This window comes from Dryobates pubescens, chromosome 26 (assembly GCF_014839835.1).
Source record: "Dryobates pubescens isolate bDryPub1 chromosome 26, bDryPub1.pri, whole genome shotgun sequence".
Taxonomy (NCBI): Eukaryota; Metazoa; Chordata; class Aves; order Piciformes; family Picidae; genus Dryobates; species Dryobates pubescens.
Window position 1 is genome coordinate 15,091,129 of NC_071637.1, and position 27,128 is coordinate 15,118,256.

At 48.7% G+C, this 27,128-nt stretch overlaps 1 protein-coding gene across 1 annotated transcript; it reads right to left on the bottom strand.

Moving 5' to 3' along the window:
* Positions 1-615: 615 nt before the first annotated feature.
* Positions 616-26,408, bottom strand: ARHGAP40 (Rho GTPase activating protein 40). The gene is made up of 16 exons (XM_054173487.1): positions 26,313-26,408; positions 20,177-20,184; positions 17,504-17,706; positions 11,894-12,114; positions 9,687-9,762; positions 8,968-9,119; positions 8,181-8,346; positions 7,727-7,818; positions 7,532-7,609; positions 7,124-7,283; positions 6,314-6,396; positions 5,813-6,019; positions 5,416-5,556; positions 3,420-3,580; positions 2,369-2,424; positions 616-917 (listed from the first exon to the last, which is right to left on the bottom strand). Exons 1-16 carry the CDS (start codon positions 26,406-26,408, stop codon positions 811-813), a joined length of 2,007 nt encoding a protein of 668 aa, XP_054029462.1. The 3' UTR covers positions 616-810.
* Positions 26,409-27,128: the final 720 nt, after the last annotated feature.

Consider the following 27,128-nt stretch of genomic DNA (forward strand, 5'->3'; position numbering starts at 1 on the left):
AACCTCAAGTTATCTTCAGAGTGTTTCTTTGGTTTATCTGTTGACATACAGGCTGTCCAGCAAGATAAATGGATGGTTCACCCTCACATCAATGGCAACCTGTGCACGTGTTCCCAGCAGAGCTGTGTGGGGCAGGCATGGCTCCTATCACACCACACATCTGAAAGGCTGCTGTCCATCCCATAGTTTTCCCAAGGGAAGTTATTTTCTTCTGCATACACGTGTTTGACTGCAGTCACTACATACAGGATGTTTGCCTCACATCCCCTTTGGCCTTTTTGGAAGCATCCTCTTTCACTCCCCAAAGACTGTAGCAGCATCTTATGGGTGAAAAGCCAAATCCTTCCAGTGGTGTGCAAGAGCCAAGAGTGGATCTCACCAAAGGGATGTCATTAGTACCTCTGCAGCCTTTGACTGTCTCTTCTCAAAGACATGAAGTCACCAAAAGAAAGAGCAAATCCAGGGCTGAGACCTTCAAGACGTTTCCTCTCTTGCATTTCAACTCTGCTGCAGAATCAGCGCAGCCTTCTTTGCAGGGCTTGTCTTGGGAGGTTATTTTGCCACGAATAAGCAGACCCCCTGCAAGTTCAGCTACCTGACAGTAACTGCTGCCTGTTCTCAACACCCTGTTGGCTTGCAGGCTGCTGAACTCACAGCCAGCTGTCATGGAAGCAGCACACAAAGCTGCTTTTCCTTCAAAGACACAAGCATTGTCCAGTCTGGGACTAAACCAGGACCATCTCCATAGCTTTTTCTCCATGCCTTCCAAAAAGCTTCCAACTAAATGCTTCAGCTTTGCTCCTGCTGTCCTTAGAACACCCAAGGGTAAGATGGATTTTGCTTAATTATCCACTCAGCATGGGGATTGATGTGGTACAGGTCTAAGAGGTAAGTGTCTGGGTCCAGGCAGTGCTCACCTATCAAAACAGATTCAAAGGGGGGAAAAAAATAATCAAATCAAACCAACACTTTTCATATCCTTAGCCCTCTAGCTGCTAGGGATTGGGCTTTATGTTTATCTCTTCCCCCCCTACAGCCCCTGGTATTTGTTCACATTAATGTCAGTACCACAACTGCTCAGAAGTAACTTCTGTTAAATGCTTCTTCCAACTACACTAAGCCCAAGCTTTGACCTTTGTGGAAAGGTTATCTCTGTTTTGATCCCCAAGGGCTTCAGCACTTGACAAACCATCGTGAAATACATTAGGGATCCAATGCAGAGAATGAGTTACTTCCCCTGACACAGCTTTTGTTCTACAGATGGCTACTAAGAGAAATTCTAAGGGGCAGACAAAGCCCTCTGGGATCCAACAGTCTCCAGAAGCAGCTGCGGCAGGGCAGAAGAATTCCTTCCCATTTTCAGACTCCCCCCCAATCTGCTGCTACAATCATATCATTCAAGTCCTCTCTCCACTCGATGGCATTGCCCTGCTGACAAATAGAAATCAGTGACTCATGAACATCATCAACTCCTTTGAGTCTCAAGGCACAGGATGAAGCTGCTCTTTACTTAGATTAATGCAGTTTGTGGCTTTGAGCTCTACTCCCAATTCCAAACATGAATCTTTACCCTTGAGAGGAGAGGGAGCTCAGCATGCTGCATTCAAAGGAATGGGAGTAGGGTTTGGTTTCAAGATGGATGGAGTTTTGCATGCTCCATCCTCAAGGCTTCTGGATGTTCTGGGTTTCCACCTTTCCTGACAGGCAGCTTCTCAGCAAGATCCATTAATGTTTTTGGAAGTCCTGGCTGCAAGCTGCCCACAGAGTCATGCTGCAAATGCTCTGCAGTGATGGCTGGGAGACATGTTGAATCCCCATCCCTGGGAGTGTTTCAAAGCTGCAGAGATAAGATGCTGAGGGAGATGGCTCAGCACCAGGCTGGGTAGTTAAAAGAATGGGTTGGACTTGATGATCTTAAAGGTCTTTTCCAACCCAAACCCATTCCATTCTATGTGAACCATGAAGCCAAGAGCCTGTTTGCTGGGGGTGAGGTTAATCCACTCTTGCTCCTTTGTCTCATAACGTTGAGCCCACTCCAAATCTCATCCTTTTTAAACTCCCTCCTAAGAGAAGTTAAGCATGGAAAAAAGAGATACAGAATCATAGAATCATCTAGGTTGGAGAAGACCTTTAAGATCATCCAACCACAAACCTAACACTGCCAAGACCACCACCAAACCATGTCCCTAAGCAGCACTTCTACACAGCCTTTCAATACCTCCAGGGACATTGCCTCAAACACTCCCCTGGGCAGCCTGTTCCTAGACATTTTTCAGCTAGAGGCTGTTTCTTCTCATCCTTTTCTGGATGAAATGACAAATCCCCTTTTCATTGCAATAAATGTGCAGATGCTGCCACCCAGACTTACCAATATTGCCTCCCACTTCATATAGAAGCAAGTTTGTGCAGTCCACTGAGTTGTTACTGTAGGAGGAAAAACACAATGAAGTGAACAAAGCCCTGCAAAAGGCAGGTCAGGTAGTTCAGTAATGTTTCTTCCCCAAAACTGATGATGGTTCAGAGACCAGCAAGGGTCAAGGAAGCAACAGGCCATGGGAGGGAGGCATTGTTGATCCTTCTGAACAGTGCAGCTGCTGAAAAGGGCACTCAAAGGTGACAAAAATCCCCCAGTAAGGCAGATGTTCCTCACTTGGTGAGAAGCACACCATGCACACACACTGACTTTTCAACAGGAAGGCAACAGGCACAAAAATCAAAGCTCTCTGAGAGCATCACTTGAGACCTGTTGGTGTGTTGAAGTGCTGATCATCTGCAGAAAGACTCTGGCAGCTGTAGTAGCAGCTTGTTAGTGAGATACTAGTCCTAGCTGACCCATATTCAGCCAGTTTCCCATCCACCCTCATCTAGACATCATCTGCCCAGGGACACAGTCAGGAGGTTCACTCTTTACCTACTAAACACAGTCCTCAGGGCATGATGACAGAGAAAATCTTTTGTTCATTTATTTTAAGGTTATTCCAGCAATTGGAGCATAGGAGGGAATTGCAGAGCTCATTTAGGAAGCTCCTACATTAACACACACGAGCTGCAAATACTATTCCAGGCAAACAACTCTCCACAGGTAGGATGTTTACCTCCAGGAGTGCTAACAGAGGATGTGTGTTGAATATTATTCCACTTTCTCTTCCATTCAGCAGGGCTGTGCACATCCTGCTGGAGTTCTCTCACCATCCAGCAGCCCAGAGGGGACTCCTGACCTCCTGAGCACTGTGGAACTAACATTAGCTTGTCCCATCCAACAAACTACTCCCAAAACTTAGAATTAAGGAGCAGCCAGCAGTCTCCTAAGGGCTCACTGTGCCACCACATCAGACAGAAACCAGCAGCTAGGCCACCTGCTCTTTGTTTTCTTTCTTCCTTTTAAAAAACCCAACCCAACCCAGAGGAAAGCAATTTACCACTTGAGAAGGTTGACAGTGTTAACAATATTCCAGCCATTCTGGCAGAGGTTCTTCTGAAACTGCTTCAAGACATCAGCAACTCTGGTTGCATTGTTCAGATGGACTTCCAGGGAATCCTTCAGGAGAAGGGAAGCGTGGACTTTCACAGTCTTGGAAGGCTGAGCAAGGTAAAAAGAAGGAAGTGCTTAAAGACAGACTGCTGTCAGCTAAAGAATCAAGTTTCAAAACAGAGCAGAGAGTATAAGAATCACAGAATCAATAAGGTTGGAAAAGACCTCAAAGATCATCAAGTCCAACCTATCACCCAACACCTCATGACTAACTAAACCATGGCACCAAGTGCCATGTCCAATCCCCTCTTGAACACCTCCAGGGATGGTGACTCCACCACCTCCAGGGATGGTGACTCCACCACCTCCCTGGGCAGCACATTCCAATAGCCAATTTCTCTTTCTAGGAAGAACTTTCTCCTCACCTCAGGCCTAAACTTCCCCTGGCACAATTTGAGTCTATGTCCTCTTGTTCTGGTGCTGGTTGCCTGGGAGAAAAGACCAATCCCCACCTGTCTACAACCTCCCTTCATGTAGTTGTAGAGAGCAATAAGGTCTCCCCTGAGCCTCCTCTTCTCTAGGCTAAACAACTCCAGCTCCCTTATAGGGCTTGTGCTCGAGGCCTCTCCCCAGCCTCCTTGCCCTTCTCTGGGGCAACCAGCCAGGTGCTCAGATAATTTGGATTTCTTTCTTACCCCACACATACTCCAGGCTGGAAGGTTACAGAAGGACAAAGAGGGAATGGGCACAAACTGGAAGCCAGGAGGTTCCAACTGAACAAGAGGAAAAGCTTCTTTGCTGGAGCAGGCTGCCCAGAGAGGTTGTGAAGTCTCCCCCTCTAGAGAGACCCCAAACCAGCCTGGACATCGTGATCCTGAACAGCCTGCTGTGGGTACCTCCGCTTTAGCAGGACTAAATGATGCCCTAGGCTGTGAAACCTCAAGGAAAGGATTCTAAACAACCCCTGGCTGGGGCGGCAAACGCTGCTCTCCATCAGCGAGCGCTGGTGCTCTCTGCTGTCCGAAGGCAGCAGCCGCACGGGCAGCAGCACAACCTCCGATGGAAACGGCATTGGCCAGCCCGAAACCTGACCAGCTGAGGTGCACAAGGCTGGCAGACTACTCTGGCATCCGTTTAAATGACTGAAAGAGGAGTTTGGGCAGCTGAATTGCAGGCTGCTGAGTCTCAGAACGGTAGCTGCAAACCAAGCCAAACAAGGAAGCCCTCAGCGCAAATCCTTCCCTGAGCTCAGCTCAGCTGCTGCTTTCTCACGGCTGTTTTCATCAACTGTAGAGAACCCTGAACTGTTCTAATGGGGTCTGACTGCAGCAAGTTAACTTTGCAGTCTTACATCCTCTGCAAAAACTGTGCAGGTCCCCGAGGCTGACAGAAGTGTGCTAATGGCACTTCCAAAGCATCAGCTCGTCTGCCTGACTGCCTGAGCAGCAGCTCTCCTCTCTGAAATCAGCACCTTCAACAGCGACACAGAACCACAGAATCAACCAGGCTGGAAAAAACCTCAGAGATTATCAAGTCCAACCTCTTACCTAACACCTAGCACCTCCTGACAACCAAACCAAGGCTTCAAGTGCCACATCAAATCGTTTCTTGAACACTTCCAGGGATGGTGACTCCACCACCTCCCTGGGCAGCACATTCCAACAGCTAACAACTCTGAAGAACTTTCTCCTCACCTTGAGCCTAAACCTCCCCTGGTGCAGTTTGAGACTGTGCCCTCTTGTTCTGGTGCTGATTGCCTGGGAGAAGAGACCAACCCCCTCCTGGCTACAACCTCCCTTCAGGTAGTTGTAAAAGGAGGTGGACCCTCAGAAGCCCCAGCGACTGAAGGAAACAACCATTAAAACTGAAGAGATGACAGCTTCTGGATTCTCCTGAAAGCATCTGAGACTTATGACTCTCTGTTTTCCCAGGCCCTGACCCACCTCTGCCTGGCTCTTTTCCACCTTGTCTTTATCAGCGTGAATCTTCCGCAGCAGGTTTCTGATCCGCTTGTCGCAGAACTGGTACCGTCTGCTGCTGCTCTCGTTCAGCTTTCTCACTTGGGCTACCAGAAAAGAGGAGACCTGGGCAGGGGAGAAAGAGAAAACAGGAATTAAAACAAACCAAGCAGGCATTTAAGAGCCTAAGCAGCACTTTCTGAAGCTCCTCAGACAAAATACCTACATGCTGCGAATGCGAGTAGGCTCGGAATTCAGCTTGAGGTTTTGCCTATGGACATTTGATTCCAGTGAAATTTCCAAGGCTGTCCTTTCCCTTATCCCAAGTCTAACCAGACCAAGACACTGCTACCCCATGCCACAGACCACCTGCATGACTCACAGTCCAGAGCAAATCCTGGTAGTGGATCATCATCCGCACGACGTCAGCTGCCCCCTCTGCCAGCTGCTTCTCCTTCCCTTCTGGAATCTTGTTTGGCAGCCCCTTGTGCATGAAGAGATTTGGGGCCATGACTGTGGAAACGTTCCAGAGGTTCATTTTGTTGTTGTTCTCCCTGGCAACCACTTTGCTGAGGAACTCAAGTAGAGCCTAAAGGGAGAGGAAGAGGCTTGAGACATCCATTACTGACAGTGCTCAAGAAACTGCCGTGGTAATTGCTGGAGAGAGCATTTAATCAGCCTTTTTGTGTTGCTGTCCTTCAGCAAATCCTCTCTCTCCACTCAGGAAGTTCAGTGACCAATTTCTACTACTAGGACAATATCCTCAGGTCAGTGAAACAAACCAAACAGCATGATGGACATTATTTACAACAGCTGCTAAGTTTCCTTGAACAAAAGCCTGGAACAGGATTGGGTTTCCCCAGCTAATTCCAGGACAAGTTACCTTTAGAGTGTTTCTGTTGGGCTCTGGCAGAATCAGGATCAGGAGGTTTAGAGCTTGCAATCTCTGCTTCAGGTCTGGGATATCTAGAGGGAGAATGGCAAACATTCCAGAAGATGCAGGCTTCTGACACTGTTCTTTTTTGAGTGTGGGAATCCCCCAAGAAATAAGGCAATTACTTTTTTAGTGGTTGCCTTCTAGAGCTTGAGACCTTGTTTTAGAGAAGCAAATCAAGTTCACACTGCCCCTATGAAGTGAATTGCCTCTGTTGCAAACAAATGGCTGACATGCTTCGGAGATTTGCTACCAGGAAGTCTAATGCCTTGAAGGGCATCAAAAGACCTCACTGTTCCCCATTTCTTGAGCAAAAAGAGTTGTGCACATCAATGAGCAGTGAGCTTAACGGATTCAAACCACCCACTGAGGCACAGCCCTCAACATAAGGTGTCTGAAGAACACTGCATTACCTGCAGACCAGCCAAGACTGTGCAACCTTGGCCCTCTGCCACGTCATTGTCTATCAAGTTGTCCTAATTTGTGGCAGCAGCTCACAGCCTCCAAAGACCCAATACAACTGAAGACCCCAGGACAATGCTCCTACACAGGATGTACACACCCAAGGCCCAGTGACTCTGACTCTCAGGCCATGCAGCACCCAGCAGACTTCAGTTTTGGCTGCTGCTCATGTCATGCTCTGCGTAACCATCGCGTCGCGCCCACAGGCTCCCACCACACCTGACAGAAGAGCCCAAGACCTTCACAAGAAAAGCACAAGCCAGGAAGCTGATGCCAGAGGGTTAAGCAGAGGCTTACTTTGTACAGCAGCAAATGCAGGGAGGTACTCTGCTGTCAGCAGCGGGGCTGGCAGCTCTCTGATGAATCTTTTCAGCAGCCCAGAGACATCGTTCTGGTGGACTTCATCCCAGCGGAACAGGCCAGTGTAGAAATCCCTTTCTAGCTTCTGTTCCAGACTCTGTTAACAAAAATTATCACATGCTTTAATAAGCAAACACAAGGCAAATTCTCTAGCTGAGCACCAGGACAACCTATCAAGGCAAGAGAGCAAAGACCCTTGCAGCAGACCCACCCAAATCTCCCAGCAATGGACATTTCCAGTGGTAGTGGGAAAGGATGAGACAAGTCAGGGCATTTAGATACCTGCTCCAGCAACACACTCCCTGATCACCTCTGACACTTTCAAACACTGCTCAGCACTCATACCTTGATTCTGGTCTGGGACCCTGAAACTCTCAAAATGCCTTCTGTTTCCAGTCCTCTCTTTTCCAAGCAGGATAGCAGCTATTAAAGGAGGGGAAAAGAAAGCTCTTAGGTACAGAGAATGAGAAGTCAGCCCTTCCTTATCACAGGCTTCCTGACTCTGAAGATCAGAGGTGTGAATGAAACTAGAGAACTTACTGCCTGGAGTAACAGAGGGACCTTGGTGTTGGGAAGCAGTTTTTGGTCATTTTCTAACAGGGTGTTGAGTGGAACTCCAAAGAGTCTTTTCTCTACAACAGAAACAACATGCTTTAAGTCTGCATCACCTCTAATATAGGTGTAAAGGATATATCCCCCACTGCAGGCTCAGGTGGCACATTTTGTAGCTGGAGATACCAGAGAAAGAAAGGAATAGTTAAATAGGCCAAGGGCATTTGATAGTCAGACACAAAGATGGTGCCAGGTTGATGGCATGATCCAGTGACTCCCAGGAGAAATTCTGATCAAGGAACACATCAGTCACAAGGGTCCTTACTGAAGGCCTTCTCTGGTTAAAACACAAACCTCTGAGAAGATCAGTGCAAAAAAAAACCCTCAAAACCACCACCAAAAAAGGCATTGCAAGAGCCCTTAAATATGACACACAACCAACCTGTTGTCTTCAGTTTTGCTGCTTTGTTTCTCTTCAACTCAAAACCCAGAATATCACAGAGAGCTGTCAGTTCAATAAGGGCCAGCGTGGGGATCTTCTTCATGTCCTGAGCAGATAGATCTCCAATCCTGGTCACTCCTAGTCTGCCTTTGGGGATCTTAAATTTCTAAGGGAAAACACACACAGGAGGATCAGGGCAAGCTAGCACTACTCACCCCACCAGTTCCCAAGTGTTCAGGGCAAGCTAGCACTACTCACCCCACCAGTTCCCAAGTGTTCAGGGCAAGCTAGCACTACTCACCCCACCAGTTCCCAAGTTCTGCTGCATCTTCACTATTCCCTGCCATAACCTGGGGTCTATTGATTTGTCTGTTTTCAACACCAGACCAATGGCCAAAGCTACTCCTACTTTTAGTCCACCCACAGCTGAGTAAGCATTTCCAATTTTTGGGGGGTATTGCTTTTTAATGATATTTGAGTTCCTAATTTATCTAAATTAAAGACAGCCTGGTACCCACTCCAATCTACTTGAATTTTGGAAGCAGCCCAGTACCTCTGCAGAAAAGAAAAGTGATAGAATTAGGAGTAAGAAAGGGCAGTTATTCTCCTCCTTTCAGGGGAAACAACCCAGGATAACAGCACTACCTGTCTAAAAATACCTACCCAATACAGACCCACTGCAACACCATCCACAGAGGATGTTTCCAAGAGCTGATCATGCAGCTGAATCAAGTGGTTTGCATCCCTCTCCACAAGAAGAAACAAACAAATTCTAGCAAGTGCTTACAGTCAGGGCATTTCCATCCTTTAACCTCCTAGATTCAGGCAGGAATGATCCCTTGAGCAGGACAGCTGCTTGCTCTGAGTAGGCAACATCCATGTTGAATGCCTCCTCCTTCCCAGTGTTTCGCACCATGCAGGAGTAATCCTGGCTGTCTGCTGCAGAGGAGAAATCATCTTGAACTTCAGCAAATCAGAAGGGGGAAGCTTAGAGAGCAAGTGTGCTGAAAAGAGCACTTTGAGACAGATCTGAGGACCAACACTGTATCAACACATGAAAAGTATTGTCACAGCACGGCTCTGAGACTCATCGCTCGGGTAAGATTAGCTTAAAGCCATAGCACTACAGCTATGATCACCAGAGCACTGGCAAGACATGGGCATGGCCTTAAATCAAAGGCCATACCTATGGCTAACTTCTCTTTCCCCAGCTGGGTGAAGCATTTAGGGGATTTCACCACATGATCTTTGCTAGACTGATTTTATTTGCATCTTCTAGTTGCTTTCTTGAAGACTAAGCAGTTTGAGCAGCAGTTCCTGGCAATGCTTGAGCCTGGAAGAGCCTTACTAAATCCACAGCTGGGGATAACCATGCATTCAAACCCACCTCACAAACAAGGCCAGAGCCCAGATCAGTGTAACTTCCCATCCAGCTCCAGCCCTACTTCAGGTCCTATTCCTTTCAGTCCCTTTCTGCATTAAAAAAGAACTAAACTTCCTTCTTACTTCTCTGTACACTTGAAGTCCGTAGACTGTGCCACAACTGATCTTTGCTGGCCACCTCTTTGTCTGCTGCTGTCTCCTGAAAAAGAAACCAGAAGATGTTATTTTTACCTACACAAACCAGTACTACAAGATGACCCAAGTCTGGCAGAATAAACCCTGGCATGGTCTTCAGAAAATGCTGCTCCAGCTTAGGGCCAGAAGATTGCTCTGAAATCAAGATTGCTAATTAGAGGATCTGGCAGAGGAGTGGAAAGATGGATGACTGTCTCACAGAGAGCATTTGTGATGCTTTTGCAGCCCATTAAGCCAATTCTACCTTTCACACAACTGTTAACCAATTTCCCCCTCGCAGTTCACGCCCTGAAGGGCTACAGAACGGTGGGCCAGCCAAGCTGCATGTACCCTGTGCCTCCCATCACAAGAGAGAGCACAGCAAGCAAACATCAGCAGCTAAGAGCTTGCCTTCATTCAGCTACACAGTGACCTACCTTGACAAGAATAAGGAGGCATTTGGCAGGCAATTCTGTTAATCAAACCCTTACTTCTGCCAGAAGTAGTGAAAACACAGGAAGGCTTATTCTGTTAGAAAGCTTCACAGCTTCCTGGGAGGTCTCTCTTTTTTCTCTTGCTCATCATGACTTAACCTGCCACTGAACTAACAAAAACACAAGAGGGCCCCAAACGCAAGCAGTGCTGCATGAGGCTGCCGCGCTCAGACACCATCCAGCAGTCTTCCAGCAGTCCCTAGGAAGCTTATGGATCTGCAGGGCTCCTAGCAGCTTCTTAACCCCACAAACTGGGTGCAGTAATTCCTACCACCTCAGCTTCATTTCAGCTCAAGAGATGAAGTCATGCATGAGGAAATGAGAGGAGCCCCCCGGGGGAGTTTTAGGCTGTGCCTTTAAACATTGTTCACAGACCTGGAGCAGAAAAGTAGTAATATGTAAATCAATCACTCTTGGGTGTAAAAAGGAAGATAAAGGTAATTCTAAACAATCCCACTGGAAGAGGTAAGGGGCTAAAACTAGCTGTCCCAAACCAATTTTCCTCTCTTCTTGCTTCTTCACTCTGAGGGGGACACTAACTCGCTTCTGCTTGACCTTGGCTGCATTGTTTGGGTATTAACTTCTCTGCTTCTCTCTCTTCTCCCTTTTGTACAGGGAGGTAAAGGGGCACTTTGACCAGGGGGGTTCCTGTGCTGTTTATTAGTTGTAAATACCTGTAAATATTGTTGCAATATTAAATATAGCATTCCATTGTAGATTGGAGTTCTGCTTGTAAATACAGCTTTTGTTTGCTTCCAACTGGGCTGCCAAATTCTTAGGGGTTTGGAGGGGGAAGAAATATCAACTCACCACACCCCCAGGTCCAGAAAGCCAAGCTAGCTGCCACAAAGCAACAGAGTCTTTCAGGAGATGCCACTAAACATCTAACACATCTAAGTGCCAGGTTCTACACGTTGGCCACAACCACCCCATGCAGCGCTACAGGCTGGGGATAGAGGGGCTGGAGAGCAGCCAGGCAGAAAGGGACCTGGGGGTACTGGTTGACAATAGGCTGAACATGAGCCTGCAGTGTGCCCAGGTGGCCAAGAAGGCCGATGGCATCCTGCTCTGGATCAGGAACAGTGTGGCCAGCAGGAGCAGGGAGGTCATTGTGCCCTGTGCTCAGCACTGGTTAGGCCACACCTTGAGTCCTGTGTCCAGTTCTGGGCCCCTCAGTTTAGGAAAGATGTTGACTTGTGGAACATGTCCAGAGAAGAGCAACAAAGCTGGGGAGGGGTATGGAGCACAGCCCTATGAGGAGAAGCTGAGGGAGCTAGGGTTGCTTAGCCTGGAGAAGAGGAGGCTCAGGGGAGACCTTCTTGCTCTCTGCAACTACCTGAAGGGAGGTTGTAACCAGGTGGGGGTTGATCTCTTCTCCCAGGCACCCAGCGCCAGAACAAGAGGACAGAGTCTCAAGCTGTGCCAGGGGAGGTTTAGGCTGGAGGTTAGGAAGAAGTTTTTCCCAGCAAGAGAGACTGGCCATTGGAATGTGCTGCCCAGGGAGGTGCTGGAGTCACCATCACTGAAGTGTTTAGGAAGAGCCTGGATGGGTGGTGCTTGGTGCCATGGTTTAGTTGATTAGGTGGTGTTGGATGGCAGGTTAGACTCAATGATCTCAAAGGTCTTTTCCAACCTGGTTAATTGTATTCTAAAGGAAGATACCTCTGAGCTGCCCACCCCGAAGATGTCTCGGACGTCGCGCACAGGCTGCTTGTTCCTCCTCCTGCGGGAGCGCGAGTAGGTGTCCAGCCGCCGCTGCACGGCCGCAGCCTGCGTCTTGGTCAGGGTGGAGAGCAGCACGAGGTTGTCATTTTCTGAGGCATGCTCCCCAAGGAGGTTGGACAGACCTGCATCTTGGAGCCACTCAGCTTCAGCTTCTCCCTCTGCAAGGCAAGAGATCAATCAATCAGCTTGGAAGAGACCTCCAAGATCATCCAGTCCAACCGATCACCCAACCCTAACTAATCAACTAGACCATGGCACCGAGTGCCTCATCCAGGCTTTTCCTCAACACCTCCAGGGAGGCCAACCCCACCACCTCCCTGGGCAGCACATAAACAGCAACACTTCAGAGGCAAACCTCTAGAGGTCCCTTCCAACCCAGCTCATTCCATGAAAACAGAAGCTTTAGTTACCCCTTTTCTGGAGTGGCAATGGGACAGCACTGGGAGGGCACTCCATCTTTGTTGGGAAGTGATGCTTACTCTCAAAATCTTAGCCCAGGTATGCAGTTGGGTGTCAGACTGGTCTCTTCTCCCAGGGAACAAGCAACAGGACAAGAAGAGATGGCCTCAAGTTGCACCAAATCAGGTTTAGGTTGGATATTATTTCTTTCCTGAAAGGGCTGTCAAGGCCTGGAACAGTCTGCCCAGGGCAGTGGTGGAGTCCCCAGCCCTGGAGGGTTTAAAAAGCTGTGTAGATGTGGTGCTGAGGGATATGGTTTAGTGGTGATCTGGCAGTGCTGGGTTAATGGTTGAGCTTGGTGATCTTAAAGGTCTCTCCCAACTAAACCAATTCTATGGGACACAGCACTTGAGGCAGCTGTAGCTACCCAGATACTCTTTTCTTCTCACCCTAGCTGAGGAAAAAGAGAAGAAAAAAATACAGAGGCACGGTACACAGGTTCCCTCAAAAGACAGACAGAAGCAGGGACACAAGTGTGACTGCATGGCATTTATCAGAAGAATTGCAACAGGAACTCAATTCAGTTCACAGGACATGGCAGGAAAGTCAGATGCTCTTGCTTTAAGCTGTCTTTGCATGGAGGACCTGGGTAAAGGGAGCTCTGGCAGCAGGGCAGTGCATTTAATGTACTTGCAGAGCTTTCTGTATGTACCATCCCTGTTCTTTACCTTTTCAAGTGGAATGGGATCCATAATCACCCACCAAAAGCAAAACTGTCACTCCTGCTCTGTGCATCCACCTTCTGTCTGTGCCTCTTTCAAATCACCACTAGAATGAAAGACCATTCCAGTTCCAGAATGAAGTGTGAGAAGCCTGGAGACAGCACAGCAGCACTGCTCAAACAAGCTCAATTCAACATTGTTCTTCAATAGATGAAAAGTTGCCCTTCAAACACTGAAGACTGTTTTTTTCCTTATGGGATATGCCCTTCATGCAAGTGAGAAAGCGCCCTGAGCGAGGCAGCTACTTGAAATCCAGGGATAAAAGAAGCAATTTAGCAGGTGGCTTTGACTTTAACACAGTGAAGAGCACAAAGCCTTTATCTTTTCAGTTCTCTGTACCACATTCACTGATTGCAGGAAGCTCCAGCATAGCTCTCCTAAAGGTTTTACTGGGGAAAAGAAAAGGGGAAAATCACAACTGGACTGAAACACAACAGTTCAATCTCGCTCTTCCTTTCCTAGGCACGCTGATAGCTCCTCAGCTATCACAGCTGCTCAGGCCAAGCTTTATTACTGCTGCATCAAGAGTCAAAAAGCTATGAAGCTTTTCAAGAAGGAGGGGACAGGCTCTGCTCAGTTGCACCCTGACAGGACAAGGAGCAATAGATAGAAACTACAGCACAGGAGGTTCCACCTCAACACGAGGAGGAACTTCTTCACTGGGAGGGTCACAGAGCACTTAGACCAGGCTCCCCAGGGGGGCTGTGGAGTCTCCTTCTCTGGAGACTTTCCAGACCCAGCTGGATGCATTCCTGTGAGACCTGTGCTGGATTCTATGGTCCTGCTCTGGCAGGGGGGTTGGACTTGATCTCCAGAGGTCCCTTCCAAACCCCTAACATCCTATGCTCCTGTGCTGCTCGTGGTCCCATTCACAACCCCTCCGTTGTACAGCTCGTTGTCACACATCCCTGCCCTCAGGGCAGTACAGTGTGTAAAATCCTCCTGGTTTGTTTTGTCTTGAGCAACTAAAGTTAGTGTTTTGCTTGCAGATTTTGTAAATACTCAATTCCAGTCATAACAGGAAGCTAATCTAACACACAACACCAAACAGCAGCCCCAAATCGGACATCCGTGTGGGCTGCAGACCACCTGATGCCAAAGCCCCAGATTTTAGTTCCTCTAGCTAATATTTTTGGCCCAGTTGTGTTTGCCAGTAATGCAAAAAGGAAACCACTGAAATAGGTTATTTATGGGGATAAAGGGGAAATCAGGAAGAAGCAGAGCAGAACTGGGAGGTCCACAGGTTGGAGCCTGAAGGACTGCTGAGGTTTGCCTCGCAAGCTCCAGACAAGCAGCATCTTAGATGGGCACAACTAAGAATGAATCTGTAAAACTAGAGGGCATCATTTCCCAAAACTTTCTTGAAACATAAAGGCAGCCACAGGGAGCCTTCACCAGAAAGCATTTCATTGCCAAACATCTCTAAGACAGCCAGAGCAGCCTACAACTGCTCAGGCACTGAACAGGCTGCCCAGAGAGATGCTGGAGGCACCATCCCTGCAGGGGTTCAAAAAAGGTGCAGCCATGGCACTTTGGGACATGGTTTAATGTGCATAGGGGTGTGGGGTTGATGCTTGGACTTGATGATCTTCAAGATCTTTTCCAACCTTAATGATTCTATGATAATTACAGACTTTCTACAGAGTTTTGAGAGGCAGAGCAGAATCAGCCTATGCAGACACTTCCCAGGCATGATTACATGCTCTGGGGATGCCACAAACCTTATCAGTCTGCTGCTCTGCCTGACCCTGGGGAGAACTGGATGCACAGCAGACACCACAGACAGGACAGCACTGCTCCTACCCCAGGCAAAAGCTGCTTTCTGCTCCCTTCAACTGCTACTGAGGCCACAAGAATCATCACCTCCTTTTAGCTGACCCACTTCACAGATTGCACTGGGTTGTCAGGGACCCCCAAAGGTCATCTTGTCCAAACCCCCTGCAGTCAGCAGGGACACTTCCAACTAGATCAGGCTGCCCAGGGCCACACAAGTCTGCTCTCTAATGTCTCCAGTGACAGGGCCTCAACCACATCGCTGGGCAACCTGCTCTGCAGTTACACACTGGCCTCCCACTGACTGCAGGTCACAACCAGCTTCCCATTACACCACCTCCTACACAGCAGAGCAGCAATCTCCAGCTAGGTCAGCAGGCTCGAGTGGCTTTATCTACAGGCAGCTTCCAAGCTGACCCTGCCCCACGGCTACCAGCAGCCATCTGGCAGCCTGAGCCACGCTGTCTCCAGACAGAGCTGTCAGCCACCGCTGCCCGAGCGCAGCCTCTCCAGCTCTGTGCACAAAGTGATGGTGCCCTGGGCTGTGAGGAGCCCTGCAGCCTCTCTGCTGCGCTGCTACCTCACAGCCCTCTAACCATCAACCACAGAGACACCTCCAGTCAAGAGGCACCAGTCAAATCCTGCACCCACACCACTGGAAGTTTCCCCTGGCCACTAACCCTTCCAGCAGGACGCTCATTTGCCTGAGCTCCTTTGCAGCAGGAGGCCGAGCGTGTCGCACCTCCTTCCCCAGCCTGCCGGCAAGGCTTGCCTACTGGGAGCATCATTTCCAGTCTGGCTGGTTTCAGTGACCAATTAAGCAGTCAGCTCCTGCCTGCTAGATTAATGCTCAGCATGAAAAGACACTTTTCCTTGTGGCCCTGCTTACACACAGCAATCGAACCACCTCTGGCATATCAGCCTTTTGGATACCCCAGACAGCCTTTCATCTCGTGGTCTCCTTTCCAGAGACTGCTTCCTGGCTCTCTCAGCTTCTTAGTCACTTTTGCCTCTCTTCCAGTTCTATCAAACACACTTAACATCCTTTATGTAGGGACACTAACAGCAGACCTTGTTGTTTCCCATGTCTTGCCTACTACAGCAGGCATGGATGGTGACAGACTCATAGAGCTGTTTCAGTTGGGAAAGACCTCTAAGATCATTGACTCCAATTGTCAACCTAATGCAATCACTGCCACTGAACCATGCCCCAAAATAGCATGTCCACAAGTTCCTTGAACACCTCCAGGGATGGTGACTCCACCACCTCTTTGGGTAGCCTGTTCCAATCCCTGACCACTCTTGCAGGAAAGGAGTTTTTCCTAATATCCAACCTAAACCTTCCCTGGCACAATTTCAGGCCATTTCCTCTCATCCTATCACCTGATACTGGGGAGAAGAGATGAACCCCCACCTCACTGTAACCTCCTTTCAGGGAGCTGCAGAGAGCAATGAGGTCTCCTCAGCCTCCTCTGGACTGTTTAATCCCAGTTCCTTCAGCCACTCCTCCCCAAACCTGTTCTCCAAGGCCTTCACCAGTTTCACTGCCCTTCTCTGGACCAGCTCCAGCACCTCAATGTCTGTCTTGTAGTGAGGAGCCCAAAACTGAACCCAATATGCAAGGTGCAGCCTCGTGAGTGCTGAGTTCAGTGGGCACAATCAGTTCCCTACTCCTGCTCTTTCCGCCCCACTCTCCAGAGCCTCTTCTGCACACCCAGGACAGCAATTTCCCCTTCCCAAGCATGGCAGCACCCTGGGGTTTTCACTCACAACATTTTCTCATCGGTATCAGGCCAGCACAAGAGCTGGAGGCTGCTCAGGAGGCAAACCCAACCATTCAATAGGCTGCACAGCCAACCGAAACCACAGTCTTCAGCAGAGACCTGGGAAAAGCATGATCCTGATCTGCAGGACCTTTGAACACTTAACACCATTTATCATCCCTCCAACAGCCCAAGATACTGCAGCTCCCCTCTTAAAGAGCAATCAGCCAGCTTCCAGTTATTCCAAGCCACTGGGTAACATCAGCACTACAGAAAGCCCATTAGAAACACTCCATACACATGAAGCAGTCTTCAAAAGACAGAAAAAATCCCAAGACAAAACAATAAAAACCCAAAGGAGGTCTACAAGGGGGGAAAAAAAGTGTGGGGATGGCCTCAAGTTGCTCTGGGTGTTTATTAGGCTTTCTTAACTAGTGAATCAGAGGGAGAACAGCCTGCCTGCCACAAAAGCAGCTCTCATAAAAGCCCCTGTGATGAAGTCTCAGGACCACAAACACAAACAAGCCTTCCAAAACCCCACCAGCTCCCACAGCATGTTTACCGTTCAGCCACCTGCACGGTGAACAAGGGCTCCACACTTAGCAGGGGCTGTTCAAAACCATCTGGAGCCTTGAACTTACTCCTGACTGACCTTTAGAGCCCCAGTTTGTCCCAGAGGCTGAAGCCAGGGCAGGGCAGGGCTCCTCTTCTTCTGCAGCACATTATCAAGGGAAAAACCAGTATCTCTAAACCAGTCAGGTGCATCAGCAAATCTTGTCTCTCAGATGCTCACCTTCCTCCCCTCACTCCCAACATTTTTGGCAACCTACCCTCTTGTGTTTTGACATCTGCAAGGCTGCATTCCTCTTGTTCAGCTTCAGTGCTCTGTTTAATGTTCTCTACTTCCAGCCAGAAACTGTCCATTGACATGTTGTCCAAAGAGTCTATCCTGGAATTCCTGCCCTCCAACACCGGGGATGCCAAAGGGCTCTTCGGAGGAAGTTGGCTCATTTTGCAAGGGCAGTTTCTGGTACTGAGGGAGGAAGAGATATGGAGAGATTAAGCTACACACACTCAGATGTGGCAGAGATTAAGCTCCACGTACTCCGATGTGGCATGCACGACACATGGGGCTGCGGTGATTAATGACTGCAGCAAGAGCCAAACAGAAGTAAGTGCTGGGCTTCCTCTGCTTACTGCTTTGCAATAGCTGACAAGGTTGAGACCTAGTTCCCTGGAGAAGGGGACAAACTGCTGTCCAAACATGCAAAAGGACATAGTATCAACATGGCTTTTCCAGGGCTGTCCTTTCTGTGACCTCCACACTACCACCTACCGCTGCCAGACTTGCTGCCAAGACTCCCCTGCAAACATGCACGCATACCCTCCACATTCACAGACAACCAAGATGCTTCAGGCCTTGTGCACATATGCTCTGACAAACTGGCACACACAGCAAGCCCCTCCAACTCCCAGCCACCGCAGACTGAACCCAGTAGGTTTGTCCTCCACATGCAAAACCCACCACAGCTCCACCTCCAGCAATAAACAACTCTGATGTCTGAGGCCTTTTTTTCCCTGCCCAGACCAGATTTTTTCAGCTGTGAAGCAGCACAAGTGTCCTGGGAAACCCAAACATACAGCATTTTCTAACCACCCTCCTGATTAATTCATGGGTGGCCAAGGTCCCAGGCTGCCCTTGTTCAGCTTTCAACCCCTATGCACAAAGCTGAGAGGTTCTCAGCAGATCATAAAATAACTCCTCTCCTAACATTAATTTCCATTTTCTTCAAAGGCTTACAAGCCATTTAAGCCCTGCTGTACATCATCTCTTTTTAACTCCAAGACCTAAAGAAACTGGGATAAATGGAACCCACTTGTGAGAATACCTCAACGGTTCAACTCATGAATACAAAAGCAAGAGAGATCACACACCATGCTGACTCTGGATGGCTGGAAAAACACCTGTGGACACCACCACCACACACATGTCAGAAGGGATTTCTAGACTTTCAGAAGGAAAAGAAAAGGCAGATCAAGGTCTTGTGCCTTGAAAGCCACGGCAACAAACCAGCCACCATTAAGCCATTTGGCCTCCCAACTCTGGAAGGACTTAGAAAAGTTAATAGGTGGCAAAAGAGCTGGAAAGTCTTATTCCTTTTCATTCCAGAGAGCCATTGTTAGCAGTTCTGGCATTAACTTCCATTATAAGCAGCATTTCAAGTCACAGAAGCCTGAATTTGAAGATCTATCAACCAAGATGCCTATGCTGCAGGATGTTCACCACTTCCATTCACCCATGTGCATGCATGCTATGCTCACACCTTCCAATCTAGTTCTCCCTATTTTCAGTTTAAAGCCACTGACCCCATGTCCTATCCTGAGTGCAGGTTTTAGTCCAGGAGATGCTATGACCAAGTGGAATAAGACTGATCTAAAGCATTAGGGACTACTCCTGATGCACATCTGAGAAGCACCACAACATCTTTACAGTCCAGGTTTCAGGCTACAGCTTTGTCAGCAGCTACTTCTGATCTACCAGCACCTTGAGTCCATATCAAGTACTGGTGCAAGGATATTGTTTTGCCAGACAACAATAAACCACTGTACACCATCCCACTCTGAGCACCAGTTATCTTGCTTCCATGATTTAGCTCTGCTTGCATCAGAAAGCTCCACCACCAGTCACACCAGATGCCAGATTTGAACTACTTGTGCACCAAACAGCCCTAAGGCCATCCTAACATTTCCCCTCAAGAACCTGATGCACACATTTCTGCTTCACCAAGGCGCTGGATGCTAATGGCACGCAGCAGCAGCAGGCTCCAAAGCCCAGCTCTGTGTGTCCCAAGCCAGAGCTGCTGCTCTTGCCTCACAGAACAACTCCAAAGCAAAGCCAGGCCTTGAAAGTTGGAAACCATTCTGCTCTCTGGTGCAAACACTCTTTTTCCTTGAGCACGCTGCAAAGTGCTTTACAACAAATCCAAGCACCAGGGTAGAAGGTTAATTTTAGATTCAGCACAGCTTAAGGACTGTTCTTCCTCATTGCATTGCCAAGCCAAGGGAGGGCAACTGGTGACGTGGAAACACAGCAACAGCTCAGATGGAAAGTGGAGATTGTTGGCTTAAAATGTTAATCGCTCAGCTGCACTTGGGCAAAGAGTAGGTGGAATAATCAAGTTCACTCAGTTGCGCCCTCCACATCACAAAAAGCTCCAGTTTTAAAGATTAACCAAACAAAAAGCAAACTGACCAGAAAGACCAGGTGAAGGGCAGCCACAAAGGAATGACTCTATGAAAAGTATGGAATCCTCTCCTCTTATCTAAGCACAGAACTGGTTTGGATGGAGCTCGGGATAGATTCAGCTGACTCCTCTAACACCTTCAGTCTAATCACGACTTCAGAAGCAGAGTTAGGAGATATTAGACCTTATATAGATGGTTTTCTTACCATTGCATCTATAAATCCTCTCGTGTAGAGCTCTGGTAGCCAGCAGCAAGACCTGCATGCCTGCAGAGCACTGACTCCAAGTGTTTCTGGCTCACCAGTCCTGGGCTAGACTATGCAGTCTCAGGGTAGTTTTTGATGTGTTCCTAGATACTGTCAACACATGACAGAGAGCAAACACTCCTGCAACTCCTAGCCCTCTTGAATATCAAAATAAAACAAACACTGTTGCTATGCATTTGTTCACTCCAGGCTTGAATCATTCCCATCAGAGAACTTCTCAAAGGACCTGTAGCTGCCTAGGCTGCTCTGCTGCTTGCTCAATGTCCTTCCCTCATTGAAATACCTCTCTAGCAGATGAATAAATAAAGAGGTTCCCTCTCAAGCATTTCACAGAACAGGTCATGACAAATGTGAGGCAAGGAAATGGAAATCCTTTACTGCTGCTTCCAGAAAAAACTAAGATGAGAAAAAGGCAGCAAGAACAGGAGCATTCAGTTCTACACCTAGTTTTTAAAGGCACATCCAAAGATCTGGAGCAAGCACAAAGGCAACCAGGAAACAAACAGATGGTTATTAACCTCAGCTCCAGTTAACCTCAAAAGCCAGCGAGGGGCAGCACACAAACTCACAGCACCACAGCAATTCAGACCTACAGCATGGAACACAAAGTCTTTTGAAGAAAAAAAAAAAAGCAGTCAGAAGTTATTCTATCAACTGGCCTCAGTTTGCAGATAAAGACACAAAGCCAGAGAACAAAACTACGTCAGCATCGCAACTCATGCACATCTCACCGGCTTCAGATATGCTCCAAGGTCAGAAACAATCAATGGGTACAAAGCATAAGATTAAAAAAACAACCAAAATAAGTCCCTGCAGGAAAAAGCCCCTCCAAGTCCCTACCCTAAGGAAGCAGCTTAAACCCAGATGAAGAACTGTGTGCTTAATCCCAAAGAGAAAGGATCAGCCCATCGCAGCTCGTAGCACGACAGGTGTTCTTGGTCAGGATCATGTAGTAGGATAAAGGCATCCAGCAACAGCAGATGGGAATGTTTGAAAACCAAGGGAGAGACTCCTGAAGCAGTAAGTCATGCACCCCCAGCTGCACCTATATAAAATATAGATATTTTGCTCAGTATAATAGTGACAGTTTAAACTTCAGTCTTTCAAAGGCATCAACACACTAACATGAAAGAAGTCAGTCTTCTCTTGGTGTGAAAGAAGTCAAATCTTCTTATCAAGATCTGAGGTGAAACACACCTAATCAGCTCTTTCTTTCAGACAGAATTACACAAGACTCCATTCCCAACACAGAGACAGCAAATTTAGCCAGGGGATGCCTTGAGGACGCAAAACTGCACAACTTCCCTATCAAAGGTCAAAACCCAAAGGAAGCTCTACTGCAGATCTTGAAAGCCTGGCTTGGGTACCCTCACAATCCTTCAGATTTTGTAGGCAAACTCCCCAGACTCCATAGTGCTTCCTCCACCCCACCACAAGCAGCAAAAGAGCAACACTGAACTTTACCCTCAATAGAAAACTGAAAAGCACATAGTTGGCTCAAACTCCTTGGACCAGACTGTTAAAGTCAAGACAGAGCAATTATCAGATGACTGTGACAGAGATGAACAGGACCTCACCCAATCTACTCTTACCATGCCTGACTTTCCCTGGCTTACCTAAGCTAAGGCAGCTAAAGAGGCAGAATTAAAGCACTGTTTGAAGCAGGGCCTCTGCTGCTCACCTACATGGCTGAGTATCTTCCTATATTTGGGGTTGCTTAGCCTGGAGAAGAGGAGGCTCAGAGGAGACCTTATTGCTCTCTACAACTACCTGAAGGGAGGTTGTAGCCAGGTGGGGGTTGGTCTCTTCTCCCAGGCAACCAGCACCAGAACAAGAGGACACAGTCTCAAACTGTTTAGGCTGGATGTTAGGAAGAAGTTCTTCCCAGAGAGATTGGCCATTGGAATGTGCTGCCCAGGGAGGTGGTAGAGTCACCATCCCTGGAGGTGTTTAAGAAGAGACTTGATAGAGGGCTTGGTGCCATGGTTTAGTTGATGAGATGGTGTTGGGTGATAGGCTGGACTCAGTGATCTCAAAGGTCTCTTCCAACCTGGTTAATTCTATTCTATTCTATCTCTGACCATGGGGGCTTTGCTCACACCCCTCATAGTTTCACCAAGAGCATCCCTACAAGAAGCCATGGTGCCTCTAGCTCACTCAGGTTCGTGCAGCACTGCTGCCAGCCACCATTTACGTTTGCATTAAGGCATTTTATCAAGGACTCAGCACCCATGGGATGGTGCACTTGAAGGTCTGTCTCTACATCAACAGCAAGAATAGCTAAGATATCACTGCTACAATGTGCTAATGAGATTAGAGCTTGTTTTCAGTAACACAGCAATCAGTTCATCAAGATCTTCCCTTATGCAAGCAGCTCACAGAGCAGTGTCATTTAAGGTTGTTTTGAAGAAGCCTGTTCTGCAGGTGATAAAGAGGATGTGCCAGATAGCTCTGTGTGCGTGGAACAATTCCTACCAGCTCCAGCTTTCTCCCTCCCAACAACAACATGGCACTGCCCAGCTCCTGCCCTGGTACCCCCAGTGACACCAGAGAGACGAAACAGTGACCCTTTGCCCAGTGCTCTGTGGAGTGAAAGACATGAACCCAGACACACTGCTTTAGCTTAGCACCTCCAGCACCTTCTGGAGACTCAAACTCCAGAGACTGCCTCCACCACAGCACTGGGAGTTTTAAATAGGTTACAACTAACCTGACAATAAGCATTTAAGGGCAAAGAAGCTCCACTGTGACCTTTCAGAACTTAAAGGGGCCTGTAAGAAAGACAGGGACAGGCTTTTGATCAGGACCTGTTGTGACAGTACAAGGGGTGATGCTTTGAAACTAAAAGACCAAGATTCAGACTAGGGAGGAGGAAGAAATTGTTTTACACTCAGGGTCATGAAGCACTGACCCAGAGAGGTGGTAGATGTCCCATCTCTGGAAATATTCCAGCTCAGGCTGGACAGGGGTCTGAGGAACTTGATCTTGTTGAAGATGTCCCACCCTGGCAGAAGGGCTGGACTAGATGACCATTAAAAGTCCCTTCCAACCCAAAGCAGTTTGTGATTCTATGATCTGTATCTCAGGTCTTCACCAGCAGATTTGCCTCCACTCTGTCTAATGAGGGTCTAAATGAGCAGAATGAGGAATTGAGAAATTTGCCTGTAATTACAGAGCTGCCTGGAGGCATCTCAGACCGAAACTGAGCACAGATTGATAAGCCCATGCAGATACAGTCAAACGAAACACATTCAAAGCCATGTTTGGCTTAGTCTATTAGTTGGGTGCCTGTCCCCTCACAGCAGGGTTAGTTTTGGCCACAGAGGACATAAACCCTGCTCTCTGTGTGGGCTTTGTTTGACTGTAAGCTCACTGCAGAGGAGCCCGTTGTTCACTTTCCCTGCATTATCAGCCCAAACAGGAAAGGGCCTGTCAGTGACATGGAAATCCAACTGTGGGAAAGGGTACCCAGCCAAAACAAAGCTTTAGGAGTACTGTGATCTTTGATGCAACTCTGAATTGATAAGCCTGATCTACCAGCTGATTAGATGAGAGTCATTAACTCAAAGTGGCATTCCTATCCCTATTCCCAGCCTCACACGCTGCACCGAGTGCACGTTCATCTAAACGGCTTTGTCCATCCAGCAGCCACAGAGGTCTAGCCTGCCACTCAAGTTCATCACCTTTCTGTGATTCCACCTACAGCCATGACACCAGGATGCCAAAGTCCACAGGCCTGCCACGGTGTGGGGCTGCCAACCCCACGGACCGGTGGCACTGGCTCGGAACAGGAGCTGCCGCATACCTGTTCTCACCCGTTACCCCTCCCCAGCACAGCAGCTGCCCTGGGCTCCTGCCAGCTGCCACCAGGCTCAGCCTGAGCACGGGATTCCCACGGAGGCAGCTGGCACAGGCTCGCTGCCCTTCAGTGACGTGGCTGTCCCAGCCCTGTGGCACACACTGCCAGGGATTTTGCCAAGGCCACAATGAGTCAATACCTCCCAGTTACTAACTGCATCCTGCAAACACACTACCGTTACACCGGCCGAGACGGCCTGAGCTTGCTTCCAGCACCACTGGGATGTCAGGAGAGATGCTCAGTCTCTGTACACCTCAACTGCCCAGCTTGGGGACAAAGTGAGTGAGGGACCCCGTGGCTCACAGAGCAAAGGCTGCTGCTGTGCTTGAATCCTCCATAGATAAGCTGTGAACTTCTGTTTTGTGTGATCCTTCATTAACACAAAGGCATTTCACAACAACACGTTCACCCATAGTAAAGATTTACCCTGCAACTTCTTTAGCACCAAACTCAGAGTAAATCAGGGTGGTAGAACTCATTTCTTCTTGCAGCCCATGCCACCAGCTGTACCTACAGCACAGCAGACAACGAGTCATTACAACTTGTTGCTCAGATACATATGGGAAGAGGCAAGAGACTTTGAAGAGGTCACAAGAGTAAACCTGCTGACCAGCACAGAGCAAGGAAGGGTTGAGAGATGTGCTGGAACCCAGCTATGCTTCATGCATGAGAGGTTTAGGGATGCAAGAAGACAGGAAGGACAGTCATAAGCTCCTTGCTTGGATTTCCCAGGGACAGGTTATTACACATAAGACAAAGTGCTTGGCTATTACATTGCCAAGAGAAGCTTGCCCTGGGCTGAGATTTACAACCAATTCTATAATTGGTACCTGGAGTGCCACCTGCAAGCCCAGGGCCACCACCCCCAGCCTCAAGTTCCACAAGCTTTACAGTGCCAAGCAGAAGAACACATGGGATGGGGAGGTGGACAGGCAATGGCTTTTTCTCAGCAGAGCTTCAGAGGCGCAACACTGCCAAGTAAAGCAGTAGGTGTCTTAATGGGAACTCAATGAGCATGCCACAGTTACTGCTGCAAAAATAAACAGTCATTCAAGTCCATTAATTAGAAGAGCAGGACAGCTGGTATATCATGGGGGCACTCTATAGGCATGTTTTATGTCAATCCCAGCAGGGAGTGTTGGTTACACCACCACACAGGGCCATGTTTCACCCTAGTGAGATATGAAGGAACAGCTGAGAATTTCCACTTGCTAGGAGTTAAATCTGCTGGTCAAAGTCAGCGAGGAAGTCTGGTGTTCCTGCTGTAGTGTACACCTCTTCAGGCCTGACCACAGAGGTGTCTTGGCACCAGTACAGACACTGGAACTCAACTAACTCGTCTGGCAAACCCCAGCAGTTGTCACTGAATGTTTTGATTTTTATCACTGACGGTGCTAGCCTAGCCTTCTCACACACAGCTCATCCCAAAGCCATTCACTGTATCACTCCTGGGTCCCTCCCCCCTAAGATTATTATTACTCTTATTTGTATTTTTTAAATCTTAAAACCTTTGCCTGGCATCTCTTACAAGATTTCATTTCTCCCTTCCACATGCGAGGTCAAAGGAAAAAGGGACTAGGAAAAACAAGTCAGAAGCATGAGAGCACGTTAGAGCTGTGGTTAGGAATGAAATCACTGAGAGTACATCCACACAAAACCAACACCTTTCTGCAGCTGGGAGACACTCCAAAACCCGATGCAACTTCAAAGCTGATGCAAGATACAAGTTAGAAGCAGCCTTAAGTCGTTTAATGTCATTTAAGCACACGCACAGTACAGCATTGACCAAGCAAAGCAGTTCCACTTCCAGTGGTATCCTTTAGTAGGCACAGTATGTAGAAATCTGCAGTTCCTACCTTCATGTGGCTCTAAAACAATCACTGACCAAGCCCTCCAACCCCACAGCCTGCCAGGGCAGTGCTACCACTGGCATCGTAAGGAAACACAGAGCCTGAAGTTTAACCCCACAGCCACAGACTATCACCCCCCCCAGGTCCCACTTCCACAGCTTGCTGCACTGCTCCCACTTTCAGGAAAATAAAAAGGGGGGTCGGGGTGGGTAGGTGGTTAATTTCGGGATCAAGGCATTCAGAGCAGTTTTAAAGAGCAGATTATAAAGCACATCTCTAGAGGTGTGCAGGCTGTTTCCAGCTTTCCTGCCCCAGGAACTGCCTTGCCCCCACGCCCTGCCTTCAGGAGGAAGAGGAGCAGCGCTCGCCCCGGTGCCCCACAGCCACGCTCCCTACCTGCCGAGGCTGCCGAGCTGGGCGCAGCTGGCGGAGCGGGCACCTGCCAGCACCACCCGGGGCCTGGGGATGATCCTGCTCCTGGCCACCGCGGAGCTACACGTGCCGTGCTTGTCCATGGCGAGGGGGGAAAAGGAGCGCGGGGCTCAGTCCATCCGTGCCCTCCGCTGCGGGGTCGAGGAGCGTCTGCCGAGCCTCGCAGCTGGTACGGAAGAGCTGCTCCTCGTCACCCACGCAGTGCCAGTGAGGTGGCCCTCAGCATCCTCTCCTCCCTCCTCACATCCACCCGCCCGAGCAGAAGCGACTGGCGATCCACCTGCGCCTGCAAGGCAGCGCTGCCCGAGGCTCAGCCACCCACGCCTGGCACATGGACTGCTTGCTGGACGCAGCCCACAGCCGGCGCTCGAGTAAGCAGAAAACACCGGGGAGCTCTTTTCCAGCCTGGGCTGCAGCTGGGGCTTGCTGAACATTAACCCAAGCCTCAGCCCTGTGAAAGAGTCACTCCCCAAAAGCAGCGCCGGGGAAGGAGGAGTCAAAGAGCGCGGCTGCTCCTCGGAATTGTGCTTCCCTGAAGTACGGGAACAGCGAGAAAAAGCACAAAATATCTGCCTGGGGACTGAGGAGGGGCAACAAAACACCCGAGCACTGATTAAACGAGCAAATTCAGCGTTTCTTGACATAGCTGAGCAGTGAGTAAATCCCAGCTGGATCTCAGACGCTGGTGTTGAAAGAGCAGCATAAACCTGTAACACCCACAGAATATTTGGCAAGATTCAAGCCCTTCTTTAAAGCCTCACCAAAAAGCAACGCACCAGCGAGCAAAAGGTTAAGGGACTCGA